General features: G+C 45.6%; 1 protein-coding gene and 1 pseudogene across 1 annotated transcript; both read left to right on the plus strand.

Annotated features, from left to right (window-relative positions):
* Positions 1-1,825: 1,825 nt before the first annotated feature.
* Positions 1,826-12,895, plus strand: LOC137365876 (histone H2A-like; the record flags this gene model as incomplete). The annotated part of the gene is made up of 3 exons (XM_068028119.1): positions 1,826-2,185; positions 8,421-8,551; positions 12,724-12,895. Coding segments are annotated over 3 exons (663 nt in total), but the record flags the coding sequence as incomplete, so codon positions are not given.
* Positions 12,896-19,747: 6,852 nt separating this feature from the next.
* Positions 19,748-19,882, plus strand: LOC137365913 (U2 spliceosomal RNA; annotated as a pseudogene).
* Positions 19,883-21,808: the final 1,926 nt, after the last annotated feature.

Genomic DNA, 21,808 nt, shown 5'->3' on the forward strand with positions numbered 1-21,808 from the left:
GCTACTTTTATTTATTTAGAGATACAGCACTGAAGCAGGCCCTTCGGCCCACTGAGTCTGTGCTGACCATCAACTACCCATTTATACTAATCCTATATTCCTACCACATCCCCACACCTATACTAGGGGCAATTTATAATGGCCAATTTACCTATCAACCTGAAAGTCTTTGGCTGTGGGTGGAAACCGGAGCACCCAGCGAAAATCCACATGGTCGCAGGGAGAACTTGCAAACTCCGTACAGGCAGTACCCAGAATCGAACCGGGGTCGCTGCAGCTGTGAGGCTGCAGTGCTAACCACTGCGCCAATGTGCCGCTATAATATATTGCTATAAGCATTCGACATTATTATGAGAAGAACCAGTTATTAAAGGTCCCATTTCTTACAGAATGGAACTTTGCATAAGAAGGAGGATTAGGCCACTCGGCCCTTCGAAATAGCTCTGCCATTCGATAAGATTAGGGCTGATCCCTTGATCACCTAAGTGTCCAAAAACCTATTAATCTCTCTCTTGAATATACGCAATGATTGAGCATCCACAGCTCTCTGGGGAAGAGAATTCCAAAGATTAACAACCATTAGAGTGAAAAAAAATCTCTTCTCAGTCCTGAATGACTGAGCCCTTCAGACTGAGACTATGAGCCTTTGTGTCAAACCACTTAAGATTTTTATTTGTCAGTACGATTACTTGTCATTCTTCTACATTCTGGGGAATTCTAGCATAGTCTACTCGAGCTTTTCTCATACATGGATGACGTTGCCGTCTTCTGCTCAGTACGCAAACACCAAGTGTCATTACGTGCTGAGGTTCTATCTGTACCCGATGTTGAGAAGGATGGACCTGGTCACATTGCCGCGGAACGCTCCATCCAGTTGGACCGTGCCGTACCACCTATCCTGCGTGGGAAGGTTTCTGCGGAAAACACCTTTGACCACCAATCCATCAGGCAGTGGTCTGCACGGAATGTCCTCAAGGCCCTACGGGAAACGTAGATGGTGGATCCGGTCGGATGGTTCCCCGAGCAGACCGCCAAAATCATTTGGCAGAACGCCTCATCACCAGAACTTTCAAACAAGCACCAAGATGTAGCTTGGCTCGTGGTGAGAAGAGCCCTCCCCGTCAGATCCTTCCTGCACGCCTGAAGTCTCACCCCCTCCGCACAATGCCCTCGAGGTGGCTGTGGTGAGAAAGAGACGGTTGCCCACCTCCTTCTGGAATGTGTCTTTGCAAAGCAGGTGTGGAGAGAGATGCAGTGGTTTTTGTCGAGGTTCATCCCAAGCAGCTCTGCAACACAGGAATCTGTGCTCTATGGGCTGTTCCCAGGGACGCACACCGAGATAAACATCAACTACTGCTGGAGGACTATCAATTCGGTGAAAGACGCCCTTTGGTCTGCCCGAAACTTGCTGGTCTTCCAGCACAAAGTGTTGTCCATGACCGAATGTTGCAGACTGGCACATTCCATGGTCCAGGACTATGTGCTGAGGGACGCACTAAAGCTTGGGGCAGCCGCAGCAAAGGCTCAATGGGGAAAGACCACTGTGTAAGTTCCCCTCATCAAGCTGAATGGAGGGGCTGGATCCATGGAAAACCCCTCGAACTTTATCTGGAAAATATTTGTGTGCTATAAAATGTAAAAATGTATCTGGCATGACAAATGAAATGGTTGTGAGGCAACTCACTCCTTTATTGAAGGAAACTGACCTCCTTTGCACTGTTTGTATTTTTTGACTTGATGCTGTTTGAAACTGTCCGGTAATGTATTTTTTTTTCCAGATTTTGATGAATAAAGTATATTTTGGAAATAAAAAAAAAGGTCTGGAAGAGGAAAGACCAGCGGGAAAGCTCGGGCCAAGGCCAAGTCTCGCTCCTCCCAGGCTGGAATGCAGTTCCCGGTGGGTCGTGTTCACAGGCTCCTGAGAAAGGGTAACTATGCTGAGCGTGTGGGTGCCGGAGCCCCGGTCTATCTGGCTGCTGTGCTCGAGTATCTGACCGCTGAAATCGGCGAGCTGGCCGGTAATGCGGCCCGGGACAACAAGAAGAGCCGCATCATCCCCAGACACCTGCAGCTGGCGGTCCGCAATGACGAGGAGCTCAACAAGCTTCTGGGAGGAGTGACCATCACTCAGGGCGGGGTGCTGCCTAATATCCAGGCCGTGCTGCTGCCCAAGAAAACCAGCGCTCAGAGCTCCCAGAAAAAGTAAAGCGGCCAAAATGTCATCCAATAACCCAAAGGCTCTTTTCAGAGCCACCGACAGTCTCTGTGAAAGGGCTGGTTACTGTCAGGAGGGAGTCAGTGATGGAGTTATTGTAACAGTGGATTGACCTGTTTCACATCTGTCCAGGTGTGTTTTCCGTTCCCTCTCTGGATTGCGCTCTGTTTCTCTCCTCACACATCCCCCTGTACCCACCCACCCCCAGTTAAATGAAGAACTGAACTACAGGGTGTCCATCAACAATTTAATAAATGCTGCCACCTTCAATTTCATAAATTCGGAGACCCTCCTGGTGCATTAATGATAAGTGGTTTGGCGCTGATTAATTAATTTAATAATGACAGTATCTGGGTCAATTCTGGTCTGTTTTTCATTTAGACAGTTTGAATTCTGTTCTTTTTTACCTCCGGTGATCTGAGCGCCGCTTCTCACTGAGAATCTGCTCATGGAACAGAGTGAGTGCAGAGTAAGAGAAGGAACTTGAAACAATCCCTATCGCTAGAAAAAATGTAGTTGGAAAACTAATGGGACTAAAGACTGACAGATCCCCTGGACCTGATGGCCTGCATCCTAGAGTTTAAAAGAAATGGCTACAGTGGATGCATTGGTTGTAATCTTAAATTCCCGAGATTCTGGAACAGTCCCAGTGGATATTAAAACCGCAAATGTGAAACCCCTATTCAAAAAGCAGGTAATGATAGGCCTGCTAGCCTAATGTCTGTCATTGGGAAAATGCTGAAATCCATGATTAAGTAAGTGGTAGCAGAACATTCAGAAAATTAATGTACAATCATGCAGAGTCAACATGGATTTATGAAAAAGAAATCATATTTGACAAAATTATTTTTGAGGATGTAACAAGCAGGGTATATGAAGGGGAACCAGTAGATGTAGTGATCTGCTCTGATGATGCTACCTTCCATGACAGCACTTCTGATATGTCTTCCTTTTTCCTCAACAGAGGATTCCCCCCACCGTGGTTGACAGGGCCCTCAACCGTGTCGGGCCCATTTCCCGCACCTCTATCCTCACCCCTTCCCCTTCCTCCCAGAACCGTGACAGGGTTCCCCTTGTCCTCACTTTCCACCCCATCAGCCTCCATATCCAAAGGATCATCCTCCGCCATTTCCGCCACCTCCAGCATGATGCCACGACCGAACGCATCTTCCCCTCCCTTCCCCTGTCAGCATTCTGAAGGGATCTTTCCCTCCGCCACACCCTGGTCCACTTCTCCATTACCCCCACCACCTCGTCCCCTTCCCATGGCACCTTCCTCTGCAATCGCAGGAGGTGTAATACCTGCCCATTTACCTCCTCTCTCCTCACTATCCCAGGCCCCAAACACTCCTTTCAGGTTAAGCAGCAACTTATTTGTACTTCTTTCAACGTAGTATACTGTATTTGCTGCTCACAATGTGGTCTCCTCTACATTGGGGAGACCAAACGCAGACTGGATGACCGCTTTGCGAAACACCTCCGCTCAGTCCGCAAGCAGGACCCTGAGCTTCCGGTCGCTTGCCATTTCAACACTCCCCCTTGCTCTCATGCTCACATCTCTATCATGGGCTTGCTGCAGTGTTCCGGTGAACATCAACGAAAGCTCGAGGAACAGCATCTCATTTACCAATTAGGCACACTACAGCCTGCCGGACTGAACATTGAGTTCAATAATTTCATTGCATGACAGCCCCCCATTTTACTTTCATTTTTAGTTATTTTTTCTTTTTACATTTTTTTGTATGTTTATTTTATTTCATCTTAGTCTGTTCAATTGGCTTACCCACTGTTTTTTTTTATGTCTGTACTTGCTGCTATTCAATTTTCAGTCCGTTAACACCCTATCTGTAATAATGCTTTGGCTTTCAACACATCATTAACATATTGTTTGCCTTTGCTCCATGACCTTCTGGTCAGTTATTCTCTGTGACCTTGTCCTATCTACACCTTCTCCTTTCTTATCTCTTGCCCCACCCCCGCTTTACTTGCTTAGAACCTTTGACATTTCTAATATTTGCCAGTTCCAAAGACGTGTCACTGACCCGAAACGTTAACTCTGCTTCTCTCTCCACAGATGCTGCCAGACCTGCTGAGTATTTCCAGCATTTCCTGTTTTTATATCAGTAGATGTTGTTTATTTGGAGTTTAAAAGGTGTTCGATAAAGTGCCATGTAAAAGACACAAGATAAGAGCTCATGGTGTTCAGGTGTAATATATTAGCATGGATAGAGGATTGGCTACCTAACAAGAAACAGGGAATTGGGTTCAATGGGTCATTTTTCAGTTTGGCAAACTAACTAATGGTGTGCCACAGGGATCGGTGTTGGGGTCTCAACCACTTACAATCTATAATTACTGGCTTAGATGAAGGGATCGAGTGTATTGTAACCAAATTTGCTGGTGATACAAATATAGGTGGGAAAGTTGTGAGGAGGCCACAATGAGTTTGCAAAGGGATAAAGGCAGGTTAAGTGTGTGGACAAAAATTTGGCAATGAAGTATAATGTGGGAAAATGTGAGGTTATCCACTTTGGTATGATGTGAAGAAAAGCAGAATATTATTTAAATAGAGAGAGACTGCAGAATGCTGTGGTACAGAGAATCAGGGGGTCCTTGTATATGAATCACAAAATGTTAGCATGAAAGTACAGCAAGTAATTAGGAAGGCAAATGGAATGTTGGCCTTTATTCCAAGGGGGATGGGGTAGAAATGTTCAAGTTGTTGGTTCGACCACACCTTGAGTGTTGCATGCAGTTTTGGTCTCCTTATTTATGGAGAGATATATTTGCATTGGAGGTCGTTCAGGCAAGAACCACTAGGTTGATTTCTGGGATGAAGGTGTTGTGTTATGTGGAAAGGTTGACCTGGTTGTGGTGCACTCATTGGAGTTTAGAAGAATGAGAGTCAATCTTATTGAAATACATAAGATTCTGAGGGGGCTTGACAGGGTATTTACTGAGATGATGTTTCCCCTCATGAGGGAATCAAGAACTCGGGGGAACAGTTTCAAAATAAGGGGTCTCATTTTCGATGTAGTTGAGGAGGAATATCTTCTCTCAAAGGGCTGCTATTCTTTGGAATTCTCTACCCAAGAGGATGGTGGAGACTGGTCATTGAATATATTTAAGGCTGAGTTAGACTGACTTTTGATCTACAAGGGAATGAAGGGTTATAGGGGCAGGCAGGATAGTGAAGTTGAGGCCATGATTAGATCTGCCATGATTTTATTGAATGGTGGAGCAGGCTCAATTGGTGGAATGGCCTAATCCTGCACCTAGTTATTATGTTCTTACATAATATTGCCAGGTGGAAATAAAATCCTGACTTATGCATACATCCCTGCTCCAGCAGGTATTCCCATTCATGGAGCAGTGCAGATGTTGGGTTGTTCCTGGATGTCACTAACTTGTTGTAAAACTACCAAAGAAAACCTGATCAGCAGAAGCTGAGTGCTGCAGTGGAATCAGACACTGACACTCTTTGTATTACTGATCATCCTTTGTGGTTGGTCATAATGATTATTAATTGAAATATTACATTCATGTTATGCCGAAAACCACACCTGTCAAAAACGAGACATATTAATTTTGTCGTATGAACTGTTATGGACTTCAAATACCTTGTTTAAAAAGACCACAACAATGGCTGAAAATATGGCTGCACATTTGCATTCTAAAAGACTAAACAAGACAGTGGGAGTGCTCCCTGATTCAATTAGCCAGATGGGGTTGTCAATGGAGATGATCAAGAGACATTGAATGTGTAAGATACTGCATTACGCTCCCCCCTCCCCACGCAACCCTCCCCCCACGCACCACCACACTCCACTCTCCCAGCAGACAATCAAACAATGCCTGAGAGGCAGAAGTTGTTTCCAATTCAGCCCAACTCAGTACTGCTGAAAGGTAGGTCCATTGATCTCAGTTCAAAATCACACACACTATCAGATTGAAAGGCACCGGATCAATCTCACAAAAGTGCAGCCTAAGCTACAAATTAAATATGAGGTAGAGCAGCTGATGGAAAGGTACAGAATGAATCCTAAGAATGTAGACCAGAGTGCAGACTGAGAGACAGATTACAATGTAGTACAAACATCTCATACAGTATCAAAAGGAAAGTTACAGTATTATGCCAATTAGTGCAGACTGCACTACACATTACATACCAATCCAATAATCTCTGTCAGAGCTGTAATGAAAGATAGAGTATCAATTCAATGATTCTAATTATACTGAGCACACCATTTGTGAGTTTGAAATATATGTCATCATTCACAAATGTGTTCAGAGTTACAGACTAAATACTCGTCCAAAACAAACAGAGATGAGGAGAAATTTCTTTACTCAGAGGGTTGTTAAACATTAGGAATTCTTTACCCCAGAGAACTGTGGAAGCTCAGTCATTGAGTATGTTTAAAGCAGAGATTGACAGATTTGTAAATACAAATGACATAAGGGGATATGAGGATAGTGTGGGAAAAAAGGCATTGAAGTGGTTGATCAGTCCTGATCCTATTGAATGGCAGAGCATGCTGGGTGTCCTGCTCCTATGTTCCTAAAACTCTCATACCACAACTCAATAAAACACACAGTTAAAATGAGGCAAATTGTGATACATTATGGCGTTAAACAAATAGTTCTCAATACCATCCCTGAAATACATATTAAGTACCGGTACAGAGGAATCCTGCACCAGAGTCTCATAGATACAGAATGTACCACACTTGTAGACAATACCAGTAGCTGAGAGATACAAAATTAATTCCACTTTAACTGACTGTCCCAGAAACAGACACATAAAAAATGAATTGTAACACACATTAAGTACCAGAGACTGCCAAATGCAGAATGAGCTCTGGATGTGCACATGCAGACTGTACCAGAAATTGACTAATACTGAATGGGACCCACACTCATACGTTGTACCAGAGACTAACAGCTAAAGAATAAATCCAACATTCACTTCCAGTACCAGAAAATAATATATGCATAACAGATATCACTCACATACACTAGCAGAGACTGACAGACACATAGTGAGTCACAAAATCAATTAATTTCAGAGACCAGCAGATAGAGAATTAATCTCACTCTCACAGAAAGAACCAGAGACTGACAAATATACAATGAGACCCAAGCTCACATAAAGTGACAGACACTTAATTAAAACCACACACATACATAATACCTTAGACTGACACATAGAGAATGAATCAAACAATCACATTCTGACTGTAAGACTGGTGCATACAGAATGAATCTCACACTCACATTTAGTTCCAGACACTGACAGATACAGAATAATATCCACATTCACCCACAGTAGCAGATAGATACAGAAGCTGCCACACATTCACATACAATACTCATGATTGACAGACAGAATGAATCACACAATCACATTTAGTTCCATAGACTGACATCAAATAATCTCACACTCAGATACAGTACAACAGAGATAGATTTAGAATTAAATTTGCTGTCATATAATGTACCAGAAAGTGTGACAAGCTTAATCTCATACAGTACAAAAGATTGATGGAATTTGTTCCACACTCAATGTAATAAGTTTTAAGTAAGTGAAGTGGGGATGGCGGAGGGGTGGGGAGGGTAGGTGGAGGTGGGGAAGAGAACAAAAAGGAAGGTGTGTGTTCAGGCAGGAGACGGTTGCCCACCTCCTCCTGGAATGTGTCTTTGCAAAGCAGGTGTGGAAAGAGATGCAGTGGATTTTGTTGAGATTCATCCCAAGCAGCTCTGTAACACAAGAGTCTGTGCTCTACGGGCTGTTCCCAGAGACGCGCACCGAGATAAACATCAGCTGCTGCTGGAAGACTATCAATTTGGTAAAAGACGCCCTTTGGTCTGCACAAAACTTGCTGGTCTTCCAGCGCAAAGAGTTGTCCACCACCGAATGTTGCAGACTGGCACATTCCAAGGTCCAGGACTACGTGCTGAGGAACGCACTAAAGCTTGGGGCAGCCGCAGCAAAGACTCAATGGGGAAAGACCAATGTGTAAGGTCCCCCCACCAAGCTGAACGGAGGGGCTGGATCCATGGAAAACCCCTTGAACTGTATCCGGAAAATTTTTGTTTGCTATAAAATGTAAAATGAAATGGAAGGGTGGTGAGGCAATTCACTCCAGTATTGAAGGAAACTGATCTCCTTTGCATTGTTTGTATTTTTGTAATGTATTTTTTACAGATTTTTATGAATAAAATATATCTTGGAATTCAACAAAAAGTGTTAGGGCAGGAGAGATTAACTGACAAGCAGGTCATGCAGCAAAGACAAAGGGAGAGTGCTAATGGTGCAGTGAAGGGCAAAACATTAGTGTACAGACAGTGTTAATGACAGAATAATGAACAGCTCTCTCCAAAAGCACAAACTTGAAAAACCAAGATTCAGGCAGGAACATGGTAACAAAAAATTATCAATCAAAATAAAATAAAATAATAAAAAAGATCCAGCCATGCTCTGAAATTATTTTACTTAATGTTCAGTCCGGAAGGCTTTTGAGTGTCTAATCAGAAAATGAGGTTCTGTTCCTGGAGCTTGCTTCACTGGAACACTGCAGCAGACCGAGGACAGAAATGTGGGTATGAGAACAGTGTGGTGAAGTGAAGTGGCAAGCAACCTGAAGCTTGGGTTCATGCTTACAGATTGTCCAGAGATGTTCCGCAAAGCAGTCACCCAATCTGCGTTTGGTCTCCCCAATGTAGAGGTGCCGCATTGTGAGCAGCGAATACAGAAGACTAAATTGAAAGAAGTACAAGTAAATCGCTGCTTCACCTGGAAGGAGTGCTTGGGGCCTTGGATGGTGAGGAGAGAGGAGGTAAAAGGGCAGGATCTATGCCTCCTGCGATTATATGGGAAGAGGCCATGGGAAGGGGAATGCTGACAGGGCAGTGGAGGGGAAGATGTGTTTGATAATGGCATCATGCTGGAGGTGGCAGAAATAGTGGAGGATGATCCTTTGGATGTGCAGGCAGGTCGGGTGGAACTTGGTTGCAGTTCTGGGAGGGAGGGGAAGGGATGAGGGCAGAAGTGCAGGAAATGGGTCAGACACGGTTGAGGGCCCTGTCAACCACAGTGTGGGGGAATCCTCGGTTGAGGAAAAAGGAAGACATATCAGAACTGCTGTTGTCGAAGGTTGCATCATCAGAAATGATGTGTCAGAGATGGGGAAACTGGGAGAATGGAATGGAGTCCTTACAGGAAGCAGGGTGTGAGAAAGTGTAGTCAAGGTAACTGTGGGAGTCGGTGGGCTTAGAAAGAATATTAGCGGACAGCCTTAAATTCAGAGATGGAGACAGAGAAGTCACAAAGGGAAGGGAAGTGTCGGAGATAGATCATGTGAAGGTGAGGGAAGGGTGGAAATTGGAAACAAAGTTGATGAAGTTTTCCAGTTCCGGGCGGGAGCAGGAAATGACACTGACACAGTCATCATTCTACCGGAAAAAGAGCTGGGGGGTGGGGCCCTGAGTAGGACAGGAAAAAGGAATGTTTGACATACACCACAAAAAGACAGGCATAACTAGGACCCATGTGGGTAACCATGGCAACACCTTTTATGTTATTCTCTGAGTAACACAGCTCCTGATTCACCAAACCCTGTCCACCATCTACATGGCACAAGTGAGGTGTGTAATAGAATACTCTCCACTTGCCTAGCTGAGTTCAGCTCTAACTTCACTCTGGAAGCTCGACCCCATCCAGGACAAAGTAGCTCCCTTGATCAACACCCCGTCCACCACCTTAAATATTCACTCCTTCCACCACTGGTGTACAGTGGCAGCAGTGTTTACAATCCGAGACAGCACCTTCCAAACACGTGAACTCGACCACCATTTTTAAAAAATCATTCATGGGATGTGGGTGTTGCTGGCTAGGCCAGCATTTATTGCCCATCCCTAATTGCCCTGGAGAAGGTGGTGGTGAGTTGCCTTCTTGAACCGCTGCAGTCCATGTGAGGTAGGTACACACACAATGCCGTTAGGAAGGGAGTTCCAGGGCTTTGACCCAGTGACAGTGAAGGAACGACAATATAGTTCCACATCAGGATAGTGTGTGACTTGGAGGGGAACTTGCTGGTGGTGGTGTTCCCATGCATTTGCTGCCCTTGTACTTCTAATTGGTATCGGTTGTGGGTTTGGAAAGTGCTGTCTAAGGAGCCTCGGTGTGTTGCTGCAGTGCATCTTGTAGATGGTGCACACTGCTGCCACTGTGCGCGCTGGTGGAGGGTGTGAATGTTTGTGGATGGGGTGCCAATCAAGTGGGCTGCTTTGTCCTGCATGGTATCAAGCTTCTTGCGTGTTCTTGGAGCTGCATCCATCCAGACAAGTGGAGAGTGTTTCATCACGTTCCTGACTTGTGCCTTGTAGATGGTGGACAGGCTTTGGGGAGTCAGGAGGAGACTTACTCATTGCAGGATTACTAGCCTGTGACCTGCTCTTGTAGCCACAGTATTTTGTGGCTACTCCAGTTCAATTTCTGGTCAATGGTAGCCCCTAGGATGTTGATAGTGGGGGATTCGGCAATGGTAATGCCATTGAATGTCAAGGGAGATGCTTAGATTCTCTCTTGTTGAAGGTGGTCATTGGATAAGTCCTGGATACTGTCGAGCACTTGTTGCATTTCTACACAGACTGCTTCAGTATCTGAGGAGTCACGAATGGTGCTGAACACTGTGCAATTATCAGCGAAAATCCCCACTTCTGACCTTATGATTGAAGAAGATTATTGATGAAGCAGCTGAAGATGGTTGGGCCTAGGACACTACCCTGAGGAACTCCTGCAGTGATCTCCTGGAGCTCAGATGATTGACCTCCAACAACCACAACCATCTTCCTTTTTGCTAGGTATGACTCTAACCAGCGGAGAGATATCCCCCTGATTCCTTAGAAGGACAAGAGCAGCAGACACATGGGAACACTACAATCAGCAACCTCCCCTCCAATCCACATCCTGACTTGGAACTATTTTGCCGTCCCTTCCCTAGGGCATATCAAAATCCTGGAACTCCCTCCCTAATAGCACTGTGTGTGTACCTATAACATATGGACTGCAGTGGTTCAAGTAGGCAGCTCACCAAAACCAGGGCAATTAGGGATGGGCAATAAATGATGGTCTTGCCAGCGATGCTTACATCCCATGAAAAAAAATAACAAAAATAAAATGGAGTTAAAATCTCTATGAAAGAAATCTTTATAAAATTCTGCAATCAGTCCATGTGACCAGGAGATCCCCACCCCCTTCATTCCAGTTTTTACTTGCATTGATTCCACTTCATTGTCACACACGATTCTCTCATCCTCCTTTAAACCCTCTTCAATAAAACCACTCACTTTCCATCAACAATTTGCAAATGGATTCATTTATGATGCTGGAACATTCCTCACACAGAAATTATTCAACTCAGTAAAAACATTCTTACAGCTGATAACTTTGCTACCAATTGAAGGACTGTCTAATGTGGTTATCAAGTCAGAGTGAAAAGTTTATTAAACTTGGTTCCATTCAATCCAGCTGTCATAAACTTTGAACCTTTATTCATTTTATAAACAGTATTTGAAGGGTCTCAGTAACAATGTTCAGTGTTGATGAGAGTGGGGTCTGGGTGAGAAGCTGCTGAGTGTGACAGGGTCAGGACTGAATGCAGGAAGTTCTCTAACAGTCTCTCTCTTTCTCCCTCTCTATTGCTGAAGGGATTGAGTTGATTGACAACTGGCGGCTGCTGGTATTTGAATAAATGAAGTTCCTTCCAACCATTTTTTGATTGACAGCTACACAGAACTTTTTTGTCCCAGGCACAGTTGCGCAGTGGTTAGCACTGCAGCCTCACAGCTCCAGCGACCCGGGTTCGATTCTGGGTACTGCCTGTGCGGAGTTTGCAAGTTCTCCCTGTGTCTGCGTGGGTTTCCTCCGGGTGCTCCGGTTTCCTCCCACATGCCAAAGACTTGCAGGTTGATAGGTTAATTGGCCATCATAAATTGCCCCTAGTATAGGTAGGTGGTAGGGAAATATAAAGGGACCGGTGGGGATGTTATTGGAATGTGGGATTCGTGTAGGATTAGTATAAATGGTTGGTTGATGGTCGGCACAGACTCGGTGGGCCGAAGGGCCTGTTTCAGTGCTGTATCTCTAAACTAAAACTAGACACAAAAATGAACAGAAGTGGATCAGTGTAGGATGATTCTCGGTCTGTATAAAAGGGGTGTGATTTCAGCTGCCATGGTCCAGTGGTTAAAGATTTCAACATTGAAATCCACTGGACTTATCCCAGTTTGGTTTGAGTCCTGCTCACAGAGGATCTATTCAGTGATTTTAATTATTTTAAATCTTTAATCCTCTATTTCCACAAAACGCAGGCACTGAAATAACTCATACTCCTCACCATTGCTATCCATTATACAGGTAGTGGCTGCATGGTCTAATGGAGACACACTAGGAGGGCTCTGGGAGAGGTTTCTTCTCGGGTTTTAGGACTCTTTTGGTCTACCAACAGCAACCGGATGTCTGCAGAGGAACTCGGAGTGCCAGGCCGCTCAGAGGACAGACTTCCCAGGATCAATTTTAATCAGGGCACAAAATATCAGTGGAACAGGACATCAAAGGTCCGAGGATTGAGGCTGAAATTCCCGATGTTTTGGAAGAAACCTGCAGATGTGGGACGTTAATATTTGCTCGGTGCAGATTCACTTTAGTCCGTTATTGTGTCCTGCGACAAACAAATGGCTGGCAGCTGTCAATCCAAAAAATAAAAATCAGAAGATTCTGGCAATTTCCACCCTTACAGCTCTCAGCAGTCTTGGTTCCATCTCATCCAGTCCTCATGACTTATCAACATGAAGTACAGCCAGCCGTTCCAGTATCTCCTATTTATTAGAACGTGCTGACTGAGCTGTGTTTTCACCACTTCTGGGCAATCAGACAGTTCACCCTTCATTCTGCTCTGATTCACTTTCCCAAAGCAGATCTACAGATTCTCAAATCTGGGGACAAGGATTTCTTATTTGCTTCCTTTCAGTTTTTATCATTCTCAACTGACAATATAATCCAAAACTCGGACAAATCCTCCACCTTGCATCGTGTCCCAGACTCAGTAGAAAGCAGCACATAGTGACATGAACACACTGACAGATGCAATCCGTCACACTCTGATTCAGTGAGATTAATGTCAAGAGTGGTTTCCAGATCAAATGCAATGATGAACAAATTTCTCTCAAAGGAGGTGTGGTTGACTGAGGTACCTTTATAGTATTTGCAGTGAATTTCTGTGCAAGAAGGGACAATCGTCAAACATCCATTCCGAAATCCTTCGCTCAGCAAAGACAGATAGAGTCCTGTTTTAAATAAAAACAGAAAGTGCTGGAAATACTCAGCGGGTCTGGTGGCATCTGTGGACAGAGAAGCAGCGTTAACCTTTCAGGACTGTGACATTTTATCAGAACTGCTGAAATGTTAACTCTGCTCCTCTCTGCACAGATGCTACCAGACCTGCTGAATATTTCCAGCACTTTCTGTTTTTATTCTGGAAATATTCAGCAGGTCTGGTAGCATCTGTGCAGAGAGGAGCAGAGTTAACATTTCAGCAGTTCTGATAAAATGTCACAGTCCTGAAAGGTTAACTCTGCTTCTCTGTCCACAGATGCCACCAGACCCGCTGAGTATTTCCAGCACTTTCTGTTTTCATTTCAGATTTCCAGCATCTGCAGTATTTTGCTTTTGTTACTGTCCTGTCTTATTGTGCTGCTCAATAAAGTAGTTGGAAAACCAAGTTACAGTCAGGCTTAAAGGGGATTTGAATCCAGGATTGATCTGTTCATTAAAGAGGTGCTTCGACCAACTAAATCAAAGGGTCAAAATAAAGTGTTTGAGTTTTTTGAGCTATAGATTAGTGCAGATCTTTCTAGCTGTGCTGAACATTGATTTCCATCTCCGGGTTCTTTCTGAGTCTGTGAGTTTGCAGTTCTTTGCGAGTGAGTGCCAGACATGAAGATATGTTTAGACGATTTCTCGTAAGTTATTTGCATCTCCATATTTTTCTGAAATTTGTACAAACACATTAAATGAGGGAATCACATAAGTCACGCCGTGAAATTTCTCCACAAAACACTGAAAGGTGACAGTGTTGATTGTGAGGGGTTTCCACTTATTCAGACACATATCTAGTAAAAGTGATCAGGACGTGATTCACATATGTAGTGCATTTGTATATTATGCTAATAATGTAATGACGTGATGATGTAATGGCGTGAATAAACACTTATTTGAACTGGCCATATTTGGTGTCCATTTCCTCTGCTGGACCCACCTGAAAATATTAGAGAAAATGGCAACTAGGGGAAGATAAAGTCTGTAAATATAGGCAGAAAACAGCAGCAGGGACTGCAGTAAACAAGATCAGCCTGGTGACTTAGTTGCTCGGATAGTGGAGAATTTAGCTGGGTTGTGGGCAGCCTGAGCCTCAGACTGTCTCCTGAGTTGAATAGGATACCGCAGGGTCTTAGTGCTCATTGAGGAAATTTGGCTGTACCCATGTGATACAGCTGAAAGCTGGCAACTAATGAGAGGCTTTGAGCAACATTCCGTTCCTGTATTGAAAGAATGGGCATGTTCTTAGAGTTAAGAATATTTTGGGACTGGTAGGTGAGGCGGTCAAGACTCAGAATAAGGCAATTCCTGAGCAAAGGAAAACAATTTTGCTTGTGGAAATTGGCCTGGAAGTGTCTGGCATGCTGACAAAGCTTCCTGCTCTGAACAAAGCAAAATATGTGCCAGTCAAAACAAAATCACCAACGTGGAGGAACATTTCAATCCTAAGCCACTAGAGATAGCAGAATGCTATAAATTTGGAACCAGAAATCAGAAAAGTAGTGAAGCAATTGGTGAGTATATTGTGGCACTGAAGAATTTTTATTCCGTTGCAACTTTGGCACATTCTTAGACCATGCATTTTGAGACATATTTGTGTGTGGATTTGTGAACAAAAGAATCCAATCAAAGTTACTAAACACACAAAATCTTACATTTGAGATCGTGTGTAAGATTGCTGTTTCCATGGAGATGGCATCAAAGAATGTTAGGGAATTTTATCCCATGCTGGTAACTAGTACAGGCTTCTGTCCACTGTTAAAGTGCTTCAGCCAAGTCTAAAGTGGACAGACATAGCCAGAAGAGTGCCAATGATAGCAGTTTAGTGTTGTTATCACCATAAGGGCAACCACACAGCACAATCATGTCAGTACAGAAACGCAAAATGTTTTAATTGTCAAGCAGAGGCCAAAGAAGGAAAGGGAACTAATTCCAGTCGTAATGGAAAACAGTGATGTTATAAGGGTGGAGTTCACAATCTTGAAGTGAATCCAGAGTGCCTAACCAAAGAGGAGCAAGGGCTTTACAGCATTTATGCCACTAGCAATCACTCAAATGACGCAGACTTTTGTACAATGTTGTTGGTAAATAAATAGCAAATTGCTACGACCATGGATTGCTACATCATGAATAGAGAAATGTATGGGAGCAAAGTCAGTGATGTACCTCTAACTGAGAGCACAGCTCAATTGAAAACCTACTCTGGTGAGGTGTTAGCAATGTGTTGGCAAATGGAGTGTAATGTGCAACATAAGGGCAGGCCCCTCAAGATACCTGTTTTTTATTCATTATTTCATGGGAGGCGGGCATCACTGGCAAGGCCAGCATTTATTGCCCATTCCTAATTGCCCTTGACAACTGAATTGCTTGCTCGGTCATTTCAGAGGACAGGTGAGAGTAAACCACATTGTTGTGGGCCAGCATCACATACAGGCCAGACCAGGTAAGCACAGCAGATTGCCTTCTGTAAAGGGTATGAGTGAACCAGATGGGTTTTAATGAAAATCAATTATAGTTGCATGGCACCACTACTCAGATTTTATATTATTCATTAATGAATTGAATCTGAATTCCACCAGCTGCCATGGTGGGATTTAAACCCATATCCCCAGGGCATTAGTCTGAGTCGTGAGATTATCAGTTCAGTGACATTACTGCTATGCCAGCCTCTCCCCTACAAGGTAGTGAGATATGTCAACAAACCAATAATAATGGGGAAAGACTGGCTTTGAAAGCTGAAGTTAGACTGGAAGCATGTTTTTTCATGTGGTGTACCTTGGCCTGAAAATCAATGAAAAGAACTCCAGCCAGTGAAAGAGAAGATAGAGGCTATGGTCAAAGCCCCAAAGACAAAAAGATGTGTCTGAGCTTAGATCTTTTCTCGGCATGGTCCAATACTACTCACAATTTCTGCCTGAGCATGCAATGGTGTTAGCTCCACTACATAAGTTGTTGAAGAAAGATGTGAAATGGAAATGGTCTGAAACACAAGATGCTAATGATGCATGTAAGAGAAGCTCGATCAGTGACACACTACACATTCATTACCACACAAATGGTGAACTGAAGCTAGCTTCAAAATATGGAGTTGCAGCAGTAATCAGTCATGTTGTGGATCATGGCCGCTGCAAAGGCTCAATGGGGAAAGAACACTGTGTAAGGTCTTCCCACCAGAGTGAACTAAAGGGCTGGACCCATGGGAAACCCCTCTGACTGTCGACACCAACATGGGTCTGCTGTAAAATGTACATGGCATGTAAAATGGAATGGAAGGGTTGTGAGGCAACTCACTCCTGTATCGAAGAAAACTGATTTCCTTTGCGCTTTTGGAATGTCAACTTGGTGCTGTTTTGGACTGTTTTGTAAAGCTTTTTTTAAACAGATTTTTATGAATGGAGTATACTTTTGGGAAAAAGTGTCTGGCAGAGGTGAAGGATGCAAGGGACCTGGCAAAGGCAGAGCAAAGCGGCACCGCACAGTGCTTCGTGATAATATCCAGGGCATCACCAAACCAGCAATCCTCCGCCTGGCTCGCCGTGGCAGGGTCAAGCGGATCTCGGGTTTGATCTATGAGGAGACTCGCGGGGTGTTGAAAGGTTTCCTGGAGAATGTGATCAGGGATGCGGTCACCTACACTGAGCACGCCAAGCGCAAGACGGTCACTGCCATGGATGTGGTGTACGCTCTGAAACGGCAGGGCCGCACTCTCTGCGGATTCGGCGGCTGAGAAACCAGCCCCTTTCCCACAAACACACAACAAAGGCTCTTCGAAGAGCCACCCACCGCCTCACAGAGAGAGCAGTGACCTGGAAACGGGAGATGGGATAGGCTGTTCAGAACTGACTGGAATAAATCTGTGCTGTGTTCGGGTATAAAACTGGAATCCCCGAGTTTGACATTTCATTTGCAGCAAGGATGTGCAGTGGATTTGATTTTCAAAACGGGCTGTGTAAACAGTGCCCGAGGCTCCACACTTAGTTATTTCCCCAGTCGACACATGCCCTCAGTGAAAAGCCACATCACTCCTCCAGAATCACTCATTGTTTTCAAATAATTTCAAAATGATTTCGCTGCAATGAGGGAATCCGGGAGTTTTGCAGCAGTCGTTAAATCGGTCACTGGAACCAGACCCACTTGTGATGTTATTTCCCCCGAGACGGTGTTTCCTGCACTGAAACTGACAGGGTTTGTGAAACTGACCAATTTCCAAAATATACTTTATTCATAAAAATCTGTAAAAATTACATTGCCAAACAGTTTCAAACAGCACCAAAAAATACAAACATTGCAAGGGAGATCAGTTTCCTTCAACACAATCATGAGTTGCTTCACAACCCTTCCATTTCACATTTGTCATGCCAATTACAGTTTTACATTTACAGCAAATGAACATTTTCCCGATACAGTTCGAGGAGTTTCCCATGGATCCAGCCCCTCAGTTCAGCCTGGTGGGGGGACCTTACACAGTGGTCTTTCCTCATTGAGCCTTTGCTGCGGCTACCCCAAGCTTTAGTGCATCCCTCAGCACGTAGTCCTGGTCCTTGGAATGTGCCAGTCTGCAACATTCGGTGGTGGACAACTCCTTGCGCTGGAAGACAGCAAGTTTCGGGCAGACCAAAGGGCGTCTTTCACCGAATTGATAGTCCTCCAACAGCAGTTGATGTCTGTCTCGGTGTGTGTCCCTGGGAACAGCCCGTAGAGCACAGACTCCTGTGTTACAGAGCTGCTTGGGATAAACCTCGACATAAAACAATGCATCTCTTTCCACACCTGCTTTGCAAAGACATATTCCAGGAGGAGGTGGGCAACCGTCTCTTCCCCACCACAGCCACCGTGGGGGCATTGCGCGGAGGGGGCGAGTCTTCGGGCGTGCAGGAAGGATCTGACGGGGAAGGCTCTTCTCACCACCAGCCAAACTACATCTTGGTGCTTGTTTGAAAGTTCTGGTGATGAGGCATTCTGCCAAATGACTTTGGTAGTCTGCTCGGGGAACCATCCGACAGGATACCCCATCTCCTTTTCCCGTAGGGCCTTGAGAACATTCCGTGCAGACCACTGCCTGATGGATCAGTGGTCAAAGGTGTTTTCCCGCAGAAACTGCTCCACGAAGGATAGGTGGTACAGCACGGTCCAACTACATGGAGCGTTCCGCGGCAATGTGACCAGGCCCATCCTTCGCAACACTGGGAACATATAGAACCTCAGCACGGAGTGACACTTGCAGTTTGCATACTGGAGGTCTACACACTGCTTGATGCAGCCGCACACGAAGGTGGTCATCAGGATGAGGGCAACGTTGGGTACATTTTTCCCGCCCTTGACCAGAGATTTGAACATCGTGTCCCTCCGGACCCAGTCCATTGTTGATCCCCAGATGAAGCGGAAAATGGCTCGGGTGACCACCACACCTGAGTGCCTCTGCTGCCTGGGATTGTCACCCCCTCTCATGCTCGCATCCTTCCTAATAGACTCAGCAAAGGGTTCAACACAGCAAACAAACAAGACAGGGGAGAGAGGACAGCCCTGTCTGACTCCAGATTGGATCAGGAAACTTTCCGATTCCCACCCATTGATTGAGACTGCGCTACTGATGTTCGTGTAGAGCAGTTTGATCCAATTGCAGATTCCCTTCCCTGAACCCCATTTTGGAAAGAACGTCCATCATGTAGGTGTGCGATTTCCTGTCAAAAGCCTTCTCCTGGTCCAGGCTGATGAGGCAGGTGTCCACCCTCCTGTCCCGTACATAGGCGATCGTATCCCTGAGTAGCACGAGACTATCAGAGATCTTCCTGCCGGGTACAGTACAGGTCTGGTCAGGGTGAATCACCAACTCCAGAGCAGACTTGACTCGACTGGCTATGACTTTGGACAGAGTTTCAGCTCAGTCATTCAGGGACCTGGAATTCACACAGTTTGAGCCCATGCTTACCCGAACCCACTTCTGATTGGTCACCCTCTTCTTATTCACATGTCTTAACCAATCGCAGAGCCTTGAATTAGAAAATGCAGCCAAGCATTGGCTTAAATTGTCGACCTGACAGAATATTTTAAATCGAAAAAGCCTCCAATTTCAGTGCAGTGAAGAAGCGAATTCCTGGAAAATCTATGTCCAGTAGCTTGGGGTCCAGGCAACTGAAGGCAGGACCGCCAGTGGTGGAGCTTCTCAGCCTTTTGGCTAAGATCAAGTGTAGTATCTGTTCTTATCAGTACTTACTTGGCAGAGGAGAAACCATGATCAGTGGCTTTTGATCCTGGGTAGGCTTTGAGTAAAATGGCTATAACCAATCTTTGAGCTTCAGGCCAGGGAGTGCGGAACACCATTCGGGTGGTGGTGAAGGACAAGGAAGGAGATGCACTGGTCGATCGCACCTTCTTCATCAAGAAAATCCTCATCGATTGCTGTGGATTTCAAGCTAGGCACATCTTCTGCCTGCAGGATTTCCCCAGCAGTGGGTATATCGACATGACATTCAAGAATGTGGCGGGGTGCATCAAGTTCCTGAAGGCGTTCAAGGAGAAAGGGGACCGGGCGCCGCTGTCGATCCTCCCAGTGGAGTCGCTCTTCACGCTTCCGTCACAACATGACCGGGTGGTGACAATTCACCTCTCCAACCCCCATGTTCCTGTGGTGGATGTACTCACCTTTCTCGCCAGGTACATCGAGGTGGCCAGCACTGATGTCAAAGACCCCTTTGGGATTTGGACCAATAAGCGGCAAGTCAAGGTGACCTTGACGGTCGATGCCAATGGAGCCATCATCCACCCTCCCTCCAGCTTCGCTATCAGGGGAAGTCGAGGCTTCTTGGTCTACGCTGGGCAGCCCAAAGTTTGTAGCACCTGTGGCAAATCTGGTCACGTGGCAGCTAACTGCAGCACGGTTGTCTGCAAGAACTGCAAGAAGGAAGGCCATCAGACCAAGGACTGTAAGCAGAGTAAGTGTTGCAACCTGTGCGGTGCGGCAGGCCATCTCTACAAAACCTGCCCCAAACGCTGCCTCAGTTATGCTCAGGCGGCAAGGTCCAAGGAAAGGCCGGGAGAAGGTTCGACGAAGGCGTCCGGTGTTGGAAAGGAGACAAGCAACCTTCTCTGCAGTGAGGAACTTCTACCTGAGAAGGAGAAGAAAGGGAAGGCAACTGAAACCAGCAACCCGGCACCTAACCTGCACCCGGAAACCCCTCCTCCACAGACAGAATCAATGGAGGAGGAGGCAGCAGATGGACAAACAGATCAGTGGCAGTTTGTCCAAAGGAAAACCACAAAGAAAAGACATCCAAAAGCGGAACAGGCCACCACCCAAACCAGTGGCAAGAGGAGGCTACCGTCTGAGACAGACTACAGCAGCTCCTCTTCACTGGATGAGGAAGTGCCGGAGCGACAGCACCTTCAAAAGAAGCGGCAGAACTCAAAAGGAGCTGGAAGATAAAACCCCCCAGCCCCCGGGCACTGGAAGCTGTGATGGGCCTGTCAAGCCCCAAACCCAAAGCGCCACACCTAGCGACATGGGCAACACATCCCAGCTCTGGGACACTGAGAGCAAAGACACGTCTGGCGCACTTCAGCTCTGGGAAGCCGGCAGCAGTGATGTTTTCGAGGAGGAACAGAGGGGAACAGCAGAGAACAGCCCAATCCCTGCTGCCAACAAGACCCCCGCCCCCCCACCGATGTCACCTCAGTGGAAGAAACCCTGCATGAAAAACCAGGAGGGGTTTCTGAGCCCAACGAGTGTGAAACAGCTTGCGTACACTATGGGTATACAGGAACATCCTGAAGGACTGGGACTAGCAAGGACAAATGGTATGGGAAGCAGCAACTAACTTTAAAAAAATGGGTATAAGGATTGCTTCAATTAATGTGCGCAGCATTAAATCCACTATGCGATGGATTACCTCGCCAAGGTCAAAGCCGACCCCCTGTTTCTGCAGGAGTGTGGAATACCACATCTCAGCACCGACAGGCAGTGGTCGCAATGGTGGTCCCACGGGCCATCGATCTGGTCAGGGGGTAATGATTGCCATTCCTCCGGCCTGGGTCTTCTGCTGCGGGGAGGTAACTTCAGCATCTCCGAAGTTAAGGAGGTGGTGGGCAGTCGCCTCCTCATCGCAGATGTAATGTACAACAATGCTTCGCTCTGGTTGATCAGCATGTACGCCCCGTTTCAATGCAGCGAACGGTTGACCGTCTTTAGAATTAGAATTAGAATTAGAACTAGAACATTA

The sequence above is a fragment of the Heterodontus francisci genome, unplaced genomic scaffold, assembly GCF_036365525.1.
Source record: "Heterodontus francisci isolate sHetFra1 unplaced genomic scaffold, sHetFra1.hap1 HAP1_SCAFFOLD_58, whole genome shotgun sequence".
Classification (NCBI taxonomy): Eukaryota; Metazoa; Chordata; class Chondrichthyes; order Heterodontiformes; family Heterodontidae; genus Heterodontus; species Heterodontus francisci.